At 45.8% G+C, this 16,968-nt stretch overlaps 8 protein-coding genes across 8 annotated transcripts; 5 read left to right on the top strand and 3 right to left on the bottom strand.

Annotated features, from left to right (window-relative positions):
• Positions 1-774: 774 nt before the first annotated feature.
• Positions 775-1,510, top strand: L203_102998 (uncharacterized protein; the record flags this gene model as incomplete). The annotated part of the gene is made up of 5 exons (XM_066212406.1): positions 775-780; positions 829-912; positions 972-1,028; positions 1,080-1,145; positions 1,196-1,510. 5 exons carry the CDS (start codon positions 775-777, stop codon positions 1,508-1,510), a joined length of 528 nt encoding a protein of 175 aa, XP_066068503.1.
• Positions 1,511-1,612: 102 nt separating this feature from the next.
• Positions 1,613-2,588, bottom strand: L203_102997 (sorting nexin-3; the record flags this gene model as incomplete). Its single annotated transcript, XM_066212405.1, has 7 exons — positions 1,613-1,644; positions 1,690-1,819; positions 1,873-1,998; positions 2,051-2,161; positions 2,221-2,312; positions 2,363-2,521; positions 2,567-2,588. 7 exons carry the CDS (start codon positions 2,586-2,588, stop codon positions 1,613-1,615), a joined length of 672 nt encoding a protein of 223 aa, XP_066068502.1.
• Positions 2,589-2,815: 227 nt separating this feature from the next.
• L203_102996 (uncharacterized protein) lies at positions 2,816-5,542 on the top strand (the record flags this gene model as incomplete). Its single annotated transcript, XM_066212404.1, has 10 exons — positions 2,816-2,825; positions 2,870-2,900; positions 2,944-3,088; positions 3,137-3,407; positions 3,453-3,641; positions 3,686-3,804; positions 3,855-4,615; positions 4,658-4,992; positions 5,036-5,166; positions 5,261-5,542. The coding sequence occupies 10 exons, from the start codon at positions 2,816-2,818 to the stop codon at positions 5,540-5,542; spliced, it is 2,274 nt and encodes a 757-aa protein (XP_066068501.1).
• Positions 5,543-5,725: 183 nt separating this feature from the next.
• On the top strand, positions 5,726-7,180 carry L203_102995 (uncharacterized protein; the record flags this gene model as incomplete). Its single annotated transcript, XM_066212403.1, has 3 exons — positions 5,726-6,311; positions 6,359-6,599; positions 6,643-7,180. 3 exons carry the CDS (start codon positions 5,726-5,728, stop codon positions 7,178-7,180), a joined length of 1,365 nt encoding a protein of 454 aa, XP_066068500.1.
• A 201-nt stretch (positions 7,181-7,381) lies between these two features.
• L203_102994 (uncharacterized protein) lies at positions 7,382-9,428 on the top strand (the record flags this gene model as incomplete). The annotated part of the gene is made up of 2 exons (XM_066212402.1): positions 7,382-8,863; positions 8,913-9,428. 2 exons carry the CDS (start codon positions 7,382-7,384, stop codon positions 9,426-9,428), a joined length of 1,998 nt encoding a protein of 665 aa, XP_066068499.1.
• Positions 9,429-9,611: 183 nt separating this feature from the next.
• L203_102993 (uncharacterized protein) lies at positions 9,612-10,518 on the bottom strand (the record flags this gene model as incomplete). Its single annotated transcript, XM_066212401.1, has 2 exons — positions 9,612-10,367; positions 10,417-10,518. 2 exons carry the CDS (start codon positions 10,516-10,518, stop codon positions 9,612-9,614), a joined length of 858 nt encoding a protein of 285 aa, XP_066068498.1.
• An 87-nt stretch (positions 10,519-10,605) lies between these two features.
• Positions 10,606-11,496, top strand: L203_102992 (uncharacterized protein; the record flags this gene model as incomplete). Its single annotated transcript, XM_066212400.1, has 1 exon — positions 10,606-11,496. The coding sequence occupies one exon, from the start codon at positions 10,606-10,608 to the stop codon at positions 11,494-11,496; it is 891 nt and encodes a 296-aa protein (XP_066068497.1).
• A 491-nt stretch (positions 11,497-11,987) lies between these two features.
• On the bottom strand, positions 11,988-16,617 carry L203_102991 (uncharacterized protein; the record flags this gene model as incomplete). Its single annotated transcript, XM_066212399.1, has 11 exons — positions 11,988-12,460; positions 12,513-12,719; positions 12,767-12,895; positions 12,944-13,564; positions 13,613-14,102; positions 14,152-14,633; positions 14,698-15,112; positions 15,170-15,306; positions 15,366-15,458; positions 15,519-15,669; positions 15,748-16,617. 11 exons carry the CDS (start codon positions 16,615-16,617, stop codon positions 11,988-11,990), a joined length of 4,068 nt encoding a protein of 1,355 aa, XP_066068496.1.
• Positions 16,618-16,968: the final 351 nt, after the last annotated feature.

The following is a 16,968-nucleotide window of genomic DNA, read 5'->3' as shown; positions in this document are numbered from 1 at the left end:
CAGCATATATAGATTTATTCACCAAACGGACGTTGTATGGATTGCAAGACCGTTTTCACAAAAACCTTATAGAGCCTCTTCCATCTGTTCACATAGAACCTGTGACTGGTTTCTATACATATGTCTATACTATTTGGCAGCTTCTGCGACGTTACTATTTGGCATCTCAAGATCATAACTTTTAAAGCCGATTTACCACATAATCTGCTTTTCTCAAAAGTATGAGACAAGCCGTAATTGATCCTCCTCGACCAGAAGAAAGGATTCAACTTATTTCCTTCTAAAGCCAACTCGATCTTTGCCACACTATAGGTTGACCATTATGACTCTTGGCCTAGTCACTTTATGGCCTGTTCACCAGACTTTTGCTGTTTTGGCCACAAAAGTTCAAGACAAGTTTCAAGAAGCAGCGATAGATGATCATGGAAGATAGGATTCAAGTGTCGACCAAATCTGTAGGATATATTCTAAAGCAACATTGACGAAAATGATAAAGTAATTCTAATTGAAAGACGGAATGTTGACATGTACAAAATAAATTTGGGCAGGATGACATCACGACTTGAAATTCTAAAATAATTCCTAAAAAATAAATTATTTTGGGATACTTCGTGAAATGAGCATGAGCGGAGATCCTTCGTACTCCGTATCTCTAAATAGTTTAGAGGTTCACATTTAAAGCAAGGCTAATTTATCTTGTTTAAATATTTTTACATACTCGTACCCATCTCTAATACAAATAAAGACTTGAAAACGAGACAGGATCCAAGCATCATGGTCGCAGGTCTGCGCATATGTGATTATCCTCAACCCTGACCTCCTACATAGAAACTTCGTGTCTTTATTTCTATGGAACTAGAAGGCGTCACAAACGTTCGGCCAGCAGACGAGCAGTATGAGTATTTTTTCACTGTAAGTGCAACTTTGTGGTGCGACTCATGATGGATGATGGCTTATATAGACACCTACAGGTTATGTGCGGATCATGTCGAGAAATTCATCCCAAGACCGTCAGTCTTAACCAAAAAGTATGCAGTATTGATTGTAGCCCACGACGTGAGCTGAGGCAATACATGTAGGACGAGCATGAGATCCAAGGCTCGAAGGGCAAGGCCAACTTTGTGTGGAGATGTTCAAATTGCAAAGTGAGCTAGTTTTTCTTTGCTTATGAAATATGCTTATGTGTTGACCACAGAAAGAACACTCCGCCTCGTTCCTCCCCTCAGCTCCATCCCCTTCGAAATCGAAATCAATCTCTCCTATACCCTACTCCACTTCAGGACAGTTTGCACCATTTGTCGTACTCGACTGCAGAGGCCTTGAATTTACTAAATTCCATTTTGCAGGAAAGTGGCAGTGTGAAAGTGAAGACTCTGGGGCAATGTTTGAAATCGACTGGGATGAGTTGAGGAAAGAGCAAGGTGGTGAAGAGAGGTGGGATGATTATGATGAGGATGGGGGTGTAGCTGTTGCCGCTAGTGAGCTGAAGAGCAAGATTGAACGAGCATAGGATGAATAGGCTTCACAATTGCAAAAAATACTCAATTTGCATTATTATGAGTTATACGGTAGCAACAATGAGAGCATAATTCACACGAATGAGATCATCATCTTAGATCCACTGAGACCTATCCCACGCGGGGTCTGTATGGGGTGAGCTTTTGACAGGTCGTGATGAGTTAGACATACCCTGGAGGAAAGCACACAACACCTTGCTACCTGTCTGTAACAGAGGATGTCCTGCTACGATTTCTAGGAATCTCTGCAGCCCTTCACGCCGTTGCTCGATAACTTCGTCAGAGAAGCGATTGGTGAATATCTATGCCCACGATTAGTCGGAAAGTCCAAATAGCTCATGGTCCAAACACTGACTTTGCCAGGTAAGGAAGGAATGTTGACCCGGGTGCTTTCCCTCTCTAGGATATCTCTGAAAGCTTCGAAATCAGAATAACGGCGTCTCACGACAGAGTGTCGGAGTTTGAATGCTGGAATATTGGTCTGCCAAGTTATATGAGCTATGATTGTCTACTAGATGCCAATCAGGACTTACCATACAAACAATTTCATAATCAGTGTACATCTTTCTTCCCATACCGTGGGTCATTGGATTTCGAATTTCAATTTCAAGGAACGATTCTGGGACAGAATACATTTCGTCAAACTGACCGATGTATTAGCCGCTCGTTCAATCAGATGCTGTATAGGTTCGCTAGCGCTTACAGTCTGCGGTCTGCCGGCCATGCGTGCCATGTCGGTAAAGCTCACAACTTGAGAAGAGTCTGTCCTGATAAAAGGTGAATGGGTAACATCGACTTTGTCATCACATCAGTCGCTTATCAAGCTACAATTTTGCGATACTGACTGTTGGGTGGACTCGTAGGTGACTGAACGGGTTGCTGTTGTGGTTGCCGTTGATAGTCATAGGGAGAATTGTATTCATTTGAAGATTGGTATTGATGCCCCTGTTGCTGCTGCTGTTGTTGTTGCTGTTGCTGTTGGTGATAGGGGTTTCCATAGTACGCTTGACGCCATCAGTCATTACTGCTGTTTAGATATTTTCACTTACAGTCCTGTACGTGTTCACTCATTGTTATATATTATATCTTGTCAAGTTTGAAGTTAAATAGGTAATAATAAAGCACATGACAACGGAAACAGAAAGTGGTGACGTGGCGTTTTTCACTTCCCCATGGGGATGAATCATCTCTTTCCAAACAAAATCTCAACTTGAATATATAAATACAAGTCATAACAGCAAAAATGAAGAATCTTGAAGATATTTTAGCTACAATACAACCACCAAAGCTTTCTGAAAATGTTCATCGGTGAGCACAACAATTGTTTTTGGTACTTTGTTGACCTCCCTCAGCGAGGAATGCACTCTTTGTTTCGATGGACAGGTAAATGAGTTTCTAGCAACCATGACTGACGGCCACAGGATAGTCCAGACGGCGTATTGGTCTGCTTTACTTGCTTCAATGGAGGATGCTTTGGTGATGGACGTCATCATGCCCAGTTGCATTATGAAAAATCTAGTCACCCCTTGGGTGTCATCATCAAGCGTACAAGGAAAGAAGCCGGAAAGCGCGCAAGTCTTGTCCGTTTGCTTTATAAAGGTTAAATTGATTTCTTCTAGAGTTCTCAGGAGCCACCTATGAAAAAACTAGCCATCTCGGTGCCGCGCGACGAAGAAGTATGGGACTATCATACTCGTCTCTTTGCCTTTTCCAATTCTACAGGTCAAGAGATCACACTTGATAGCCCCAAGGTGCAAGAAGTTGTCGATGGGATCATGAGTCATATGTCATCTTCTCAACAATCAGAGGTAAAAGCGTGGGAGGAGGAAATCATAGCTTGTGAACATACATTAATGCTGCAACAAGAACCCGTTATTGCATCCGGTGCCGGTAAGCCAATACACTATTGAAATGACGCCAACCAGCTGCCCTTAGTGCCTACCAAGTGTTCATCTTGTAATCTCTCGTCTAATCTATGGCTATGTTTAACTTGTGGTTTGGCCAATTGTGGACGACAGCAGTTTGGGGGGGTGGGTGGAAATGGACATGCGTTGAAGCATTTCCAGGAGACTGGACATATGCTCGGAGTAAAGCTCGGTACTATCACTCCTGAGGGAACAGCAGGTAAGCTCACAAAATCTCATACGATGATGGCTGACAAAGCGTAGATATCTACTGTTATGCTTGCGACGATGCCAAGGTTGACCATGAGCTTGCAACTCATTTGTCTACATTTGGTATTGAAGTGTTACGTCAAAGCAAAACTGAGAAATCGATGACTGAGCTTGCAAGTTGATACACCTGCTTGTCCTAGTGGAAGCTGACAATCAGTTATAGCAACTTGAGCATAATCTTAAATTTGACTTTTCAATGACTGGCGACGATGGCAAAGAGCTTCTGCCAATCTTTGGCAGAGGCCTCACTGGCATGAAGAACCTTGGAAATAGTTGTTACCTGGCCTCTATACTCCAAACGTTATTCTCTCTCTCAGCCTTTCGCAGGAGGTATACAACCCCAGAAGCGTTCACACACTTCCAAACTTGCCCTAATCTCTTGCCAGCCAATTGTTTAGAGTGCCAAATGCTGAAGATCGGTGACGGCCTGTTATCCGGAAGATACTCGCGCGTGGCCGAGCAACGCCCTCCCGCTACCCAAATCAATGGTGAACAAGAGGCACCGCTCAAGTTCCAAGAAGGAATCAAGCCTAGTCAATTCAAAGCTCTTATCGGCCAAGGACACGAAGAGTTCTCTTCCATGAGACAGCAAGACTCTGAAGAGTTTTTACAGCATCTGTTGATTCGTCTCCGGGACGAAACAAAGCGTCAAGGTCGAGATGAATCTACAGAACCCACGGTAATCACCAAATTTGGTATGGAGCAAAGGTTGCAGTGCGGCAAGTGTAAGCGAGTAGGTATCCAGGTTGAGTCAGTTGATCTAGCCAGTTTGCCGGTCGATGCTATGGAACAAGGCGTAAATGAAAATGGAACCAGGTTGTACAAAGAGGTGCAACTGGAAGATTCTTTACAACAGTTGTGTGAAGAGGAAGAAATAGCAGACTATGCGTGTGCTCATTGTGGCGAAAATACTGTTGCTTACAGGTAGGCCTTCAATCGATCCAACATCTGCTAACAAGGTCAAAGATCAATCAAGTTTAAAACATTTCCCGATCTTTTAGTGCTGCACATGAAAAAGTTTCAGCTCATCAACTGGCTTCCCACCAAACTTGACGTCCCTGTTTCTGTCCCTGATACACTTTCTCTCGATGCGCTCCTAGGCAAAGGATTGCAGCCAGGCGAGGAGGAGCTGGATACATCTGCCCCTGTTACTTCTCTGCCAGATTTCAACCCCACAGCCATGGCTCAGCTCGAAGCGATGGGTTTTCCTACCGTGAGATGTCAAAAAGCATTACTAGCTACAGATAATGGCGATGCAGAGGCGGCAATGGGATGGTTGTTTGAGCATATGGAAGACCAAGGTGAGCACAGACTGACACTGCGGACACGACTCAAATCAAGTAGACATTGATGCGCCCATACAACTCGACACAAATTCCAAAACAGCAAACAAAGAACCTTCAGATGATCAAATCACCATGATTTCAGATATGGGCTTCACCCCAAAGCAGGCTCGCAAGGCTCTTCGGCAGAGTGTGAGTGTATCAACGTAGATACATGACTCACCGTGAATAGGATGGAAACCCAGAGAGGGCTATCGAATGGCTGTTTTCCAACCCAGACGACCAGGGAGAAGACGCTGGGATTATCGAGCCAAGTGATGCTGTCAACAAATCTATTGGAGGCTCTTCAACTCTACCGGCAAAGTATCGTCTCAAAGCGTTCATCTCACATAAAGGCCCATCTGTCCATTCAGGCCACTATGTCGCAACCATTCGCCAGCCACAAGCTGACATACAGAAAGAAAACGAGTGGGTGTTGTACAATGATGAAAAGGTCGTCGTTGCTCCTGAAAAAGGCGGAAAAGAAATGAGAAGCCTGGCTTATTTGTATGTATACGAGCGAGTGTAGAGTTGTAGATGTGGCTTCGCAAGCATACATTATGCTACAAAATAGTTTGTAATATACACCTTTTTCAACATTCTTACCATTTTAAACCGCCAAAAATAAACTCGTGACGACATAATTCTTGGCTGCTGCGAGATTGAATCCTTAAATCATTTCTTTTTTCTATTTCAGCTTTACACATTCACAATGTCTCCAACACTTTTAAAACAATCCCGCAAACGTCCTTCATCTACATCAAGCATACCATCCTCTCCAACTCCGCCTATTGCAGCAGCACATCACCTAACCACTGGCCTGACAATGACCCACCACCACCTCCCAGCTAGCCGTCCCTCCATCGTACTCTCCCACCGAACTTCTCCTTCTCCACGACTGTCCTTGCAAGCCCACCACAGGCCAGCCTTTTTGCATGCTTCGACATCGTTGGGCCATGTCAACAGCGGAGAGACGAATGCCAAGGCTATAGATTGTCACGACGAAATCTCAAATGAAAAGGTGTTGGTTTACTACCCTCCCGACTACCAACCACAGAGCAGCGGGGCGTATCCCTACCCGCACCAGCAATATATCCTTCTGACCCAGCATTCGCCGCAGGAAACTCCTCAGACAACGCCAGATGAAAAGCTGAGCTGCTCTGGCTTGTCGGCCTTACGCTGCGGTGGTAAACCCAACGATGGTGGTAGACTGGGCAAAGTGATGATGTGGGGATGGGTGGCTACGACGTTGGGCTTTTTTCTCGCTATTGCATTTTGGAGGGGACAGTTATTTCATAGTGCGTTGTCGCCGCGACGGGTGCGCAGCAGCTGACCGGCAAAGCAGCTTTGGACGACTTATCACATAAATTGGCTGAACAGGGTATCTATGGGCACTTTACCTTTTTCGCTCTGATATTTATCACGACCATCCCGCCGTTGCCTCTCTATTCGACTCTGATTGTACTGTCAGGCTATACCTTTGGAGTATTGCAAGGGTTCATCGTGTCCTATCTGGCAAGCCTTATTGGGGCTGTGGTCGTCTTTCTGGTGTCACGGAGGATGCTCAAGGATATCATTGTCAAAAGGCAAGTCAATACAGTGTACGAGAGCCAAACTGACTGTTTACAGCCTGGCCAACTCAGCAATGTCCATGTCGCTCTTGCACATCATCCCTCGCCATCCACACATCCTGCTCCTCATCCGTATAGCGCCTTATCCTTACAACCTCCTCAACGTCATACTGGCTTCATCTCCCACCCTCTCGCTGCAAACGTATACCGGCTGCACAGCGGTCTCCCTCTGCAAGCTGGTCTTGCACACTTGGATTGGGAGCGGGATTCATGACCTCTCAAAGAGCTACAGTGATCACAAAAACCTTGATAAAGGGCCGCAGGCAGGCGACATGGTGGAGGGCCAATGGCCGAGCCATTCAGGCGTCAGCGATCTAGTCACGTCGGAGCCAGCACCTGATAATAACAGAGAAGGTGTCAAGACGTGGACAACCTGGGCAGGCATCATACTCTGTGTCTCTCTATTCTTTTATCTGACTCATATAGCTAAGCGTGCTGTGAAGAAGGCTCAGGCCGAACAGGAAGAGCTGGATGAGTGGGAACGGGAGGAATGCCAAGGGTTGACGAGTGTTGTAACTAGAGAGGATGTGGTATAGAGGATAGCAAAAGATTGTATTGTAGCAATATAGGTTGTTCTTGTGACTGTGATAGTAGAATTAGACTTTTGGGTCGCAAAGTATAAAGTAAATATGAAGTTTGTGCCTTAATTGACTTTTCTTTTTAAAGATTAGAATTTAAAGAAATTTATGTTTCTTCTTTATCATCATATCATTTATTTCTCTCATGAAGCAAAAGAGATGTCTATGGCACAAGAGCCCATCTATACATACTCTTCAAGCATATTGCAGCAACAGCAACAATTCCATGACGATGAGATTCTATCAAACCCAGGATTAGAACCTAGAGTGGTCCGTTTAGAACGCAATTCATCGAAATCTGCGCCGTCAAGTCCCAAAAAAAGACTGTATCAACATGAAGCGGTATCGCTGGTGGACATGACGCCTCCTCAACTGGGTGGATTTCGTGTGAAAGCAGCCTTTGCCAAAAGTCAGGCAGGACCAAGCCGATCAAGGACGCTGCCTTCTCATCCTATGCCTCTTGATACCGCTGCTCTAGGATCTTCTGGATCATCTACAGGGCTGTCAAGGCGACCCGGATCGTTGGGTTATTCAGCACACTTTAGGCATTCTTCTGCGTCTTCGTCTGTTGGAAACCTTGGTGGCTCAGAGTCTATTTCTGAGGAGGGATTTGATTCAGATGCGACGGTACGACCAGGAAAGCAAAGGTACAAGCACTCACAGAGTCAGCCAGACCTTACAGTTCTGGAAGAGGGGAAAGTATTAAAGGAGAACCAGCCAAGCCAGACGAGAGATGGTCTGAGAAGGAGAGATGTGGAAGGCTGGGTAGGTGGAGTGGAAAGAGGGAAGTCAATTGTCCAAGAACAGCAACATTCATCTTTTCAAAAGCAACCATGGGAAAGACAGAGACCTAGTTTGGGGCGAACTATGAGTAGTAACGATACGATCAAAACCATTGTCCATCCTCAGTCCCACAACCCTTGGCTCCCAGCCGCTCCTTCTCGCTCACCACATTCCAAGTCATACATGTCTCTCTCTAGTATACGAAAGTCGCCTTCTCCAAGGTCGGCACCGCTTCCAATCCCTATCATGTCGCCCATTTCCCATCGGTCGAACCTGTCTGTGGATTTGTCGCCAAAATCATACCACCATCAGCCAATAGCTACTATGGACTTAAATGCTGTAGAAACTTTTTCTAGCGAAGGTGATGACTCTTCAGAATCAGGCGATAGTCTCACTTTTGTACCAAAAGGAAGCAAGTCATTACCCATGACCAGTGAACTGCGCCAGCGCGTCTTTAATAATGCTGTTTCTAATCGCAGAGACTCGCTCCTTTCCAAAGATAGCGATAGTGTCCTCGGGCTTTCGCTAGAATCACCTACGTTGACTAGCCCGGCTGGGCCTGTCTTTGGTCTCGAAGTGACTCCAAAAACTGTGGCTCAACCGCTCTCGAACGAGCTAGAACAAATGATTCGTCAGTCAAGTTTGCTCTATCTACGCTTATTGGCAGTGGTGCCTGCTGTTTGGGGTATATGTGTGTTGGTCCAGGCGCTGGTTACAGGTGGGCTGTGGGCTAACGTCTGGCCATATGGTGTTGATCTCAGCAAAGAGGCTTTGGAAAGATTAGTTGCAGGAGGCGTCATGATGGAAGGAGAATGGATCAAAGTTGATAGGATCGACATACTACTCTGCATCTCATGGGTAGGCCGTATATCTTATCTGCGGTGCATCCATATTGACGATAACTTAGGCGGTTGTTACCGGTCACTTTTGTTTTTGTCTCACGACAGGTCTGACTCATCGTTGGATCAACTATTACTCGCTGCCATCGACTATAACCCGTCTTGCATCTCTCCAATGCCTCTGTTGGCCCGCAACATATTTGACGCTCTGGGTTCTCGGCGCAAAAAGTGCAAGACCACTCCTAGCATGGGTAGTCATTGGGGTCACCACAGGCTGGTCAAGGACAGTCCAGATGTGGGTAACAAGCAATGTCGTCCTTTCTGGTGTTTCACCTCTGGTTTCCACCAATACTTTGGGTATAAATATCAATCCGAGCGACTCTCCAGCCGTTCAGAGACGAAACTCACTTTTACCCGGGCCACCGCCAGACCATCTTTCAGCATGGGAAAAGTTTACTTGGGGAAGGAGATGGGATTGGGACGCTGTTGCGAGGGAGGTGGGGTGGCCAGTAGGCTGTCTGCTGTTGATCACCTCGGCCTGGTTGTTTTGGGGTATTGAATGTGGCAAGTGGAACAATCGTTGAGAGATTTATGGCAAGACGACATCTTACAAAAGTGTACAATATCTATTTATGATGAGTTGTATCAAGCTGTCATGCTAATGAATGACCATGGGCGAATTTAAAGATCCGATAAGCACTGCAGTTTTTCTTTTGCATAGCTGGCCGTTATATCTGATCTTGTCGTAGGATCTGACCTTTTGTTGCTCAGTCCATCTGTCTGACACCTGCATACTTTCTTCTCCAATGTAGTAAAGGCTCAGTACCGCTGCCTGTGTCCACCCCTACCACTCTACATATAAACATCTCGCTCCCCTCGCCTTCCTGTATATCCTCAGGCAAGCGCAAGTCCCGAAGCAACACACTTCCAACCACCTGGCACTGGAGACTACCGATACACCCTTTGAGGGATGGTGGATGTGATGGCTGAGAAGACGTAGGATCGTCCCAAGTATGTGGCATTGCAAAAATAGATGAATGGTCTGTCTGTGGTTGAGCAAGAGCGTCCGCTATTGATTCGTTGGCAGTGGAGAGAAGAGAGATGGTTAGCGGTGATGGAGGCATGGACGTCGCAGGACTCGCTGTTGGAAGAGATGCAGGAGCTGTAGCAAAAGCCGAAGAGAGAGGGTTAGGGATCTTGGAAAATAGAGCTTGTGCCCACGGAGGAGGATGTTCTGGCATAGGTAACTGGCATAACGGCCACGGTAATTCACTTTTGGGTGGTAGCTGTAAACCATTGCTCTCCCTCTTGAACCCAGATACAGCATTCTCATCCTGCCTCTTACTAATCCCCCATGGCCTGAGGCAGTCCGCCATTCGTGAAGGTAATCTCAAAGAGAACGCAACAAGTGGTCGAGGGTGTAACGTGAGTGAAGTAAACGATGTCAGTGTCGCTCCATGATACTTTGCTACAGGAGTAGGCGAAGACGAAGGCGGTATTGTAGCAACTGCGATGGCGACTGGCTAAAAGACGATGAGCATATCGCAATGTAAAGACGAATAGAGTGCCTACCTGGGCTACATTTCGCATAACCTTACGAAGTAAAACAGCTATATCTGGTTTGCTTTGTATAGCAGTGCCATAATGTCTTTTTAAATATATTCTCTTTCTCATTGTTGTAATGTAGTTTTAAAATTATAAATATTGATTTTTAATTTTATTTAATTATTTACTACCACCAGAAGCCATAGACCAGCAACCATGTCCGGACACAAAATAACATCCAAAATCCCATTTACCATCTCTTTTCTTCTTTTACCTTTATGTCCAGCCAACATGAGAAAAGGTGCAGGCATCGTAGGCTTATCGAGGCAAAGTGCAACGACTTCTTCCTATTCATCTCTCTCAAACTCACTTACATCTTCCCAGTTGGATAATCTGAACGCTTCGCTAACATCATTCCGTGAAGCCCTTGTCAAGTTTGCTTCCAAACACCGGGCAGATATCAGAAAAGATCCTGCGTTCCGTCACAAGTTTCAAAAGATGTGCGCTGCTATAGGCGTTGACCCGCTTGCTGTTGGGCCTGGCAACGGAGGAAGCAGTAGAGGATGGTGGAGTGAAGTGCTGGGAATAGGAGAATGGGAGTATGAACTAGCCGTTCAAGTCGTGGACGTATGTGTCTCCACCCGGCATGAAAACGGAGGTGTTATTGAAGTGAACGACTTGATTAGAAGGGTAGGACGACTGCGTTCAGGAGGGTTATCCCATCTTCCCTTGAGCGGTGAAGCCAAATCGTATACAAGGCTAGAAGATGACGGACAGATTACATCTCAAGATATCCTGCGCGTACTCAAGCTCTTGCATCCGTTACATGCAGGGTACACCGTTCATCATCCTACCTCGTCGAGCACGTATATCCGTACTATACCACGGTCTTTGGATACAGACCAGTCAACGCTGTTGGCTATCGCAGCGACTACCGGTGGGCGATTACATCCCAGAATCGTCAAGGCTCAGACTGGATGGGCAGATACCAGAATCAAGACGGCGATGGAAGGATGTGTCATGCGAGAAGGTTTAGGCTGGGTTGACAAGCAAGGAGAGGGAGCTGTAGTGTGGATAATAGCGGCAGTCAATTTTGCTGAAGGTTGAAAGCTGTCTTGCTGTATCTGTATCGCAACATGTACAAGTTTCATAGAATAGAGTGTAGAATATCACTGTTGTTTTTGTATGTCCTCGATCAAAATGCATGACTCTCGTTCCCTATGTAAAAATAAAAAGCAAGAGAAAGAAAAGAACAGTATGTACAAATTAGCTTTGCAACTACTTATACTTTGAGGTCTCATGCGAGATACATTAACCTGAATCGGCAACTCTCTTCTCAACTCATGTTGCCGCCTGAAGCAACTCTACGTTGCAATGAATCGTTGACCGCAATGCTGTCACTCTATCTTGAATCACCCAAGTGCGTACAGCTGATAATGAAAAATTGCAAAAGCTTGTCGTGGGATGAAGAATGGGGATATTGCTTGTCGCAAGTGGGCGATGGGGAACATAGTCGATGACAACTGACATGGTTTGTCACAGTCCACACGAATCCTTCCACTTGACATGCAAGATATGAAGAAACATTATCCAGCCTTTCAATGTAAGCCTAATGCGTCACCTATTAATGCCACGTCTGTGAATTTTGGCGTGGGCAGAGCTGCCGATCTTGCCTGTGTGTACTTTGAACAGTGTCTCAGAATCTCCTTGGGTGGGAGATCCAAATCTTTGGCAAAAATCCGATAAATGTTGTCTTGCAGAACAAAAACCAGCTCTGAGGGTACATGATAGAATTCTTCTTGGTTTTCTAATAGTTCCTGAACTGCTGTGATGGCCGTAAATGAATCGTCTTTAACAGCATTGGCACCCTTGGCATATAATATAGAAGGGCAGATGACTGTAGCAAGGTTGGCAAGATCCATCTTGGAGCCGGTTTCTTCATCGCGGTAGGAGAATGAGGAAACCCATTTGAGAAAGGTGAAGAGAACCTCCATCGTGTCGCGATTGTACTTTGGTAAAAGGGTAACAAGGAGGTGGAGACATCTTCGGCGTTCTTCAGAACTCGGCAGAACTATTTAACACATCAATGTTTGACTGCTCTGATCGCTCGGATATGTACTCACCAGCAGCAGCACAAAATAGTTTATGTAACCTGAATGTTAATAGGGGATCCGGCATTTCCCTTAGAAACCTCTTCAACAGGGCAGCAAGTTGGATAACATTTTCTTCTGATAAATTGACTGTTGTCGCATCCTTATCAAGCGCATCTGCAAGACTTTGAAGTTTTCGAATATTGCCATTCTTCCTGAACACGCCCTCGACAGCCATGTCTGTTGGTAATGTTAGTTTATGCTTCTGAAGTTGTCATCATACTTACCCATCTGCCTCATTGTCGATACTATATCTTCAATAAATTCGGGCACTCTTAATTGAGAGTTGGGAAAACCAAATGATGAATCAGACCCTGTTTTTTCCACGAGCACCTCAATAGGAACGCCAAACAACCCTAACACCTCATAAGCCCTATCCAAAACAATGAACAGAAGACACTCACCTTTTTTCTTTGTATCCTTCTTGGCATTTCCTTTGAAAATCTTATTCCACCATTGGCTTTTTCTATTATCCAGTAAATCAAGCAGGTCATCCAGATCAATGAGAGGCGCAAGACTCGTCTTCTGTAATTGCAGTAACGCGAAATGTCGAACGATACAATTCTGCAAGTGAGAGAGATTCGACAGGAGGGGACGGTCATCTAGTCTTCTGTCCTTCTCTGCCAGTAGAGAAATGTCACCAAGGGTGATAGCGTCGTCTTCTTTAGGAACGCTGATGCGCCTGAGAGCACCACGTGGCGAGTCGTCTGTTTCCTTGACAATCATAACGTTCGTGTTGTTTCTGGCGAATGCTGGCCGAAGAACGTCCACAGTTGTGGCGTTGCTTGTAGGTTCGTTAATCATTGGCTCCATCTGTTCGTCGCTAGGAGTAGGCTTGAAGGGAGAATCAATGCTACGCGCAGATACCACTTGCCCATTTGCATTAGCCATACGACCAGCCGGACTCTCGACGACCATGGAGCGTTGAGGAAGGCGAGCAGTGGATGAAAGTTTTCGATCAAGAGTCACGGACTTCATGCGCTTGACTTCACTCTCTGCGCGATTAGACATTCCGTGTTCCCGCACTTTTGTTACATTAGCATCTTGAGACAATACAAGAGATTAATACTTACCACTTCCAAGGTTATGATGTATCCTATAGTGCACGTACAATCTTCTCAGTGCAATGTGCAACAGGAACGCATATTGTTCCAATTTGGAAACCCCGGCGAGGCCCTGCCATGCATCGTCTGAGTCTTTGTGCTGGTCGCACCACAATTTTCCAGGAGGTGCTACCATCCCAGGAAAATGTTTAGGCGTAAACCAAAACCAATCGACCCTTGGCAAAGGGCGAAGAGCGACACTTTGACGGGTAATGCCAGAGTTAGAACCAGTATCAGTGTGTCCATGCGAAGAGTGGTCGTCCGTGGCATCGTCTCGGATTGGATGCAGAGCCGTCTCGCCGCATGTAGAGCAGACAACGCAAGCGGAATGCCAACGTAAGAACATTCCTAATCGAACACAATCTTCTTCTATGGGTGCTTGACAATGAGCACAGCCTTCTGGTGGAATAAAATCTTCGTCTTGAGGACCTCGCAGGGTAGTTTCGCCAGTCACCTCGGGCTTCTTGAATCAGTTTTGGCTGAGAGACGAAGTAGATTGAAATACTTACTGCTAAGCTTGTATATCCATATGCAATATCTACCGTGCTAGGTAGGAACCCCTGAGGCCTTCTCGTCAAGGCATCCATGCTTCTCTTCAGTTGCTCTTCATCTCCTTGCAAGCCTTCATCATCAATGAGACCACTCTCCCCATGACCGTTCTTCGAGTTATTTTCTGCTTCAATTTCATTGCCTTCTGGCCAATCGCCTCGCTTCTTTACTGTTGGATCTCCTCCATCCATCGCAAGAAGATTCAGTCTAGCCAAACAATTGGCCATCGCCCCACAATTGTTGTAATCTCTCTCCAGTTTGATTGCTCCCGTAAGCGCTATTCTAATTAGAATTTTGAGATAGTGTGCAAGTTGGGTGATAAGGGTAAAAAGCTCATTGGAATTTGGCGAAGATCCGCCACTGGGTGAAATCTGAGACATGTTGGAAAAAAGGTTGACGAGTTTTCGGCAAAGCTGCTTGGCTTCACGAGCGTAAGGCATGCCTAGAAGATAAACGCAGTGTCAACAAAAGGCTGTGCTGAACCAAGAGGGGCAAAATTTACGCACCTTTCGCACTTGTATTAGCAAACTGTGCTTCTAAATCATCAATCACAGCAAACAAAGTCTCCACGTGTAAAATGAACCTTTCCGCTAAAAGGATGATATCCAGCAAGTTTCGCTCATTTACGGCTCTAAGCATGTCACCAATCAATGCTGCAGAGCTCTCTTCGTAACCAGAGAGAACATGCCAGATTTGCTGAACTTTCATCTCCATGGAGTCCTGCCTTTCTTTCAGTTCTTTGGGAGTGATGCCCATGTCAGGATAAGGTGAGTCATTGGTCGTTGACGTGGCTGTTGACACGGACGTGATGGGTGCGCCAGGCGATGTCATGGAAGACATCTCTAGAAATGAGACTGTAGAGGCCACTGCCGAGTTGGCGGGAGTGTTGAAGGATTTAGATGCCAGTCGGACATTCCAAAACTAGTAAGTATTGTCAGTTTTTTGTGCACCTGGTACACGCATCATATCAAGCATCACCTTTGAAATCATATAACATTCTGGATGCCAGCACTCATTTTTCCCATTCCTGTTCATCTCCACAAATTGTTTGAGAATGGCCGTTTCGCAACCAACACATTTGACTGCAAATCGAGTGGAATAATGATAGTGACAATCTGCGAATATGAGCCAGAGCCAACGATAGAAATACACAGGCGTCTGCCATAGTACTTACAGACTTTACCATCATGCTCGTAATAAGAATCACTCGGACCAAACAACACATCACACTCTGAACAGGTGAAATGCTCAACGTGGTATTTTGCGCCTGTATTCATATCAACACATCAAACACGATCAGGAGAATGTCTGGAGCGATGAAACCCACCACATGCAGTGATATAGCTTGCTCTCAGTGCTTGGTCACATTTTGCACAGATCAAATTGAGTCTCGCAAAATAGTCTCGTTCACACAGAGGATACATTCCATCGCCATCCTCAACTGGAAAGAATTTCTGAGCCACTACCTTGTTACAATCCTACAAAGCGTGGCGATAATTAACAACATTCTGTCCATATGCGCACAGACACTTGTTACGTGGCGTATTAGGACTCACCTTGCATCGAAAACAATTCAAATGATACACTTTTCCCATTGCTCTCACAAACTGGCCATGTACAGCTTGCCCACACTGGCCACACATTGTCGAGCTTCCTTCGCGACGCGTTCGTGGCTGCGGCCACTGTAAGATGGGTTGCTGTTGGTCGGATGGCACATTTTCGAGATGACGGTTGGAAGAGTGCGATGTATTGGACTGATCTGAGCCCTGCCTTGCGCTGACAGGTCGAGATGGTGTACTGCTAACGGAACTCAGTTTTCGCTCTTGACTAGAATGCGGTGGGCCTAAACCTCCGAGATAAGGCTGCTGAAGTCCGTTGTATGGATGTGACCCAATGGAAAGATTGGGACGACCATCTATTGGCGAGTCGCTAGGAGAGCTTGAATGAAGAGCTGCCCAAGGTTCAGGAGACGAGCTTGATCGCATCGGATTGCCAAGTCCTCCACTGATAGGTCTTCTTTGGGTTACAGGCGCGCTGTGCGGCCCATTCTTTCCATCATCCATAGAAGATGTCATTATCCTTGGAAGTTTTGCTGAACCTAGCGAACTTCCCGCTTCGGCTCCAATGGGTACCCCTATGCTAGCCATAGCACCTGACCCTTGAGGGAGATCATTATACCTCGCGTGATGCCTTGACGAACTTGCCAAGCTGGACGGAGAGTTGTGTATAGAACCATTGGCGATGCTTCCTCTCCTGGATCCTTCTGACGACTCGGCGTACCCGGAAGAGGTGGGAGGATCGCGTTGCGGAAGAAGCTGAAGTTGGTGTTGTTCGATAGAGCGACGCGTAGATTCAGTTGTACTTGGACGCGACGACCATGCTCCTGGAGGAGGTACGGTTGGGCGTGGATGCGATGGCGAAGACATTATAGAATAAATTGGGATTGAAAACGAGATGGATTGCTAACGTATCTGTTTGGAAGGGTGATCTGTTGTTGCCGAGAGTTGCAGCGAGTTGTAGAAGAGGAGTGTTGAACACTGGGAGTATAGTTGGCCATACAAGGTACTTTCTGTGAGGGTATATGTATCAGATGGAAGAGAAGAAGATTGAAAAGAGCCAGCTTTTTTTTTCGGCGGTGGCTAAAAGATTGGTGGGGTTTAAGACGAAAGAAAGCCAAAACATCGTATTGATGTCAAGCGAATAAATGGGTGCACAATTAAATCGGAGGATTTGATTAGAAATAGCCTTAATGTCTTAATTTGATTCCGCTATTTAAT

Source organism: Cryptococcus depauperatus, chromosome 3 (assembly GCF_001720195.1).
Source record: "Cryptococcus depauperatus CBS 7841 chromosome 3, complete sequence".
Taxonomy (NCBI): Eukaryota; Fungi; Basidiomycota; class Tremellomycetes; order Tremellales; family Cryptococcaceae; genus Cryptococcus; species Cryptococcus depauperatus.
The sequence above is the reverse complement of the archived record's forward strand: the minus strand, read 5'-3'. Positions and strand labels throughout refer to the sequence as shown.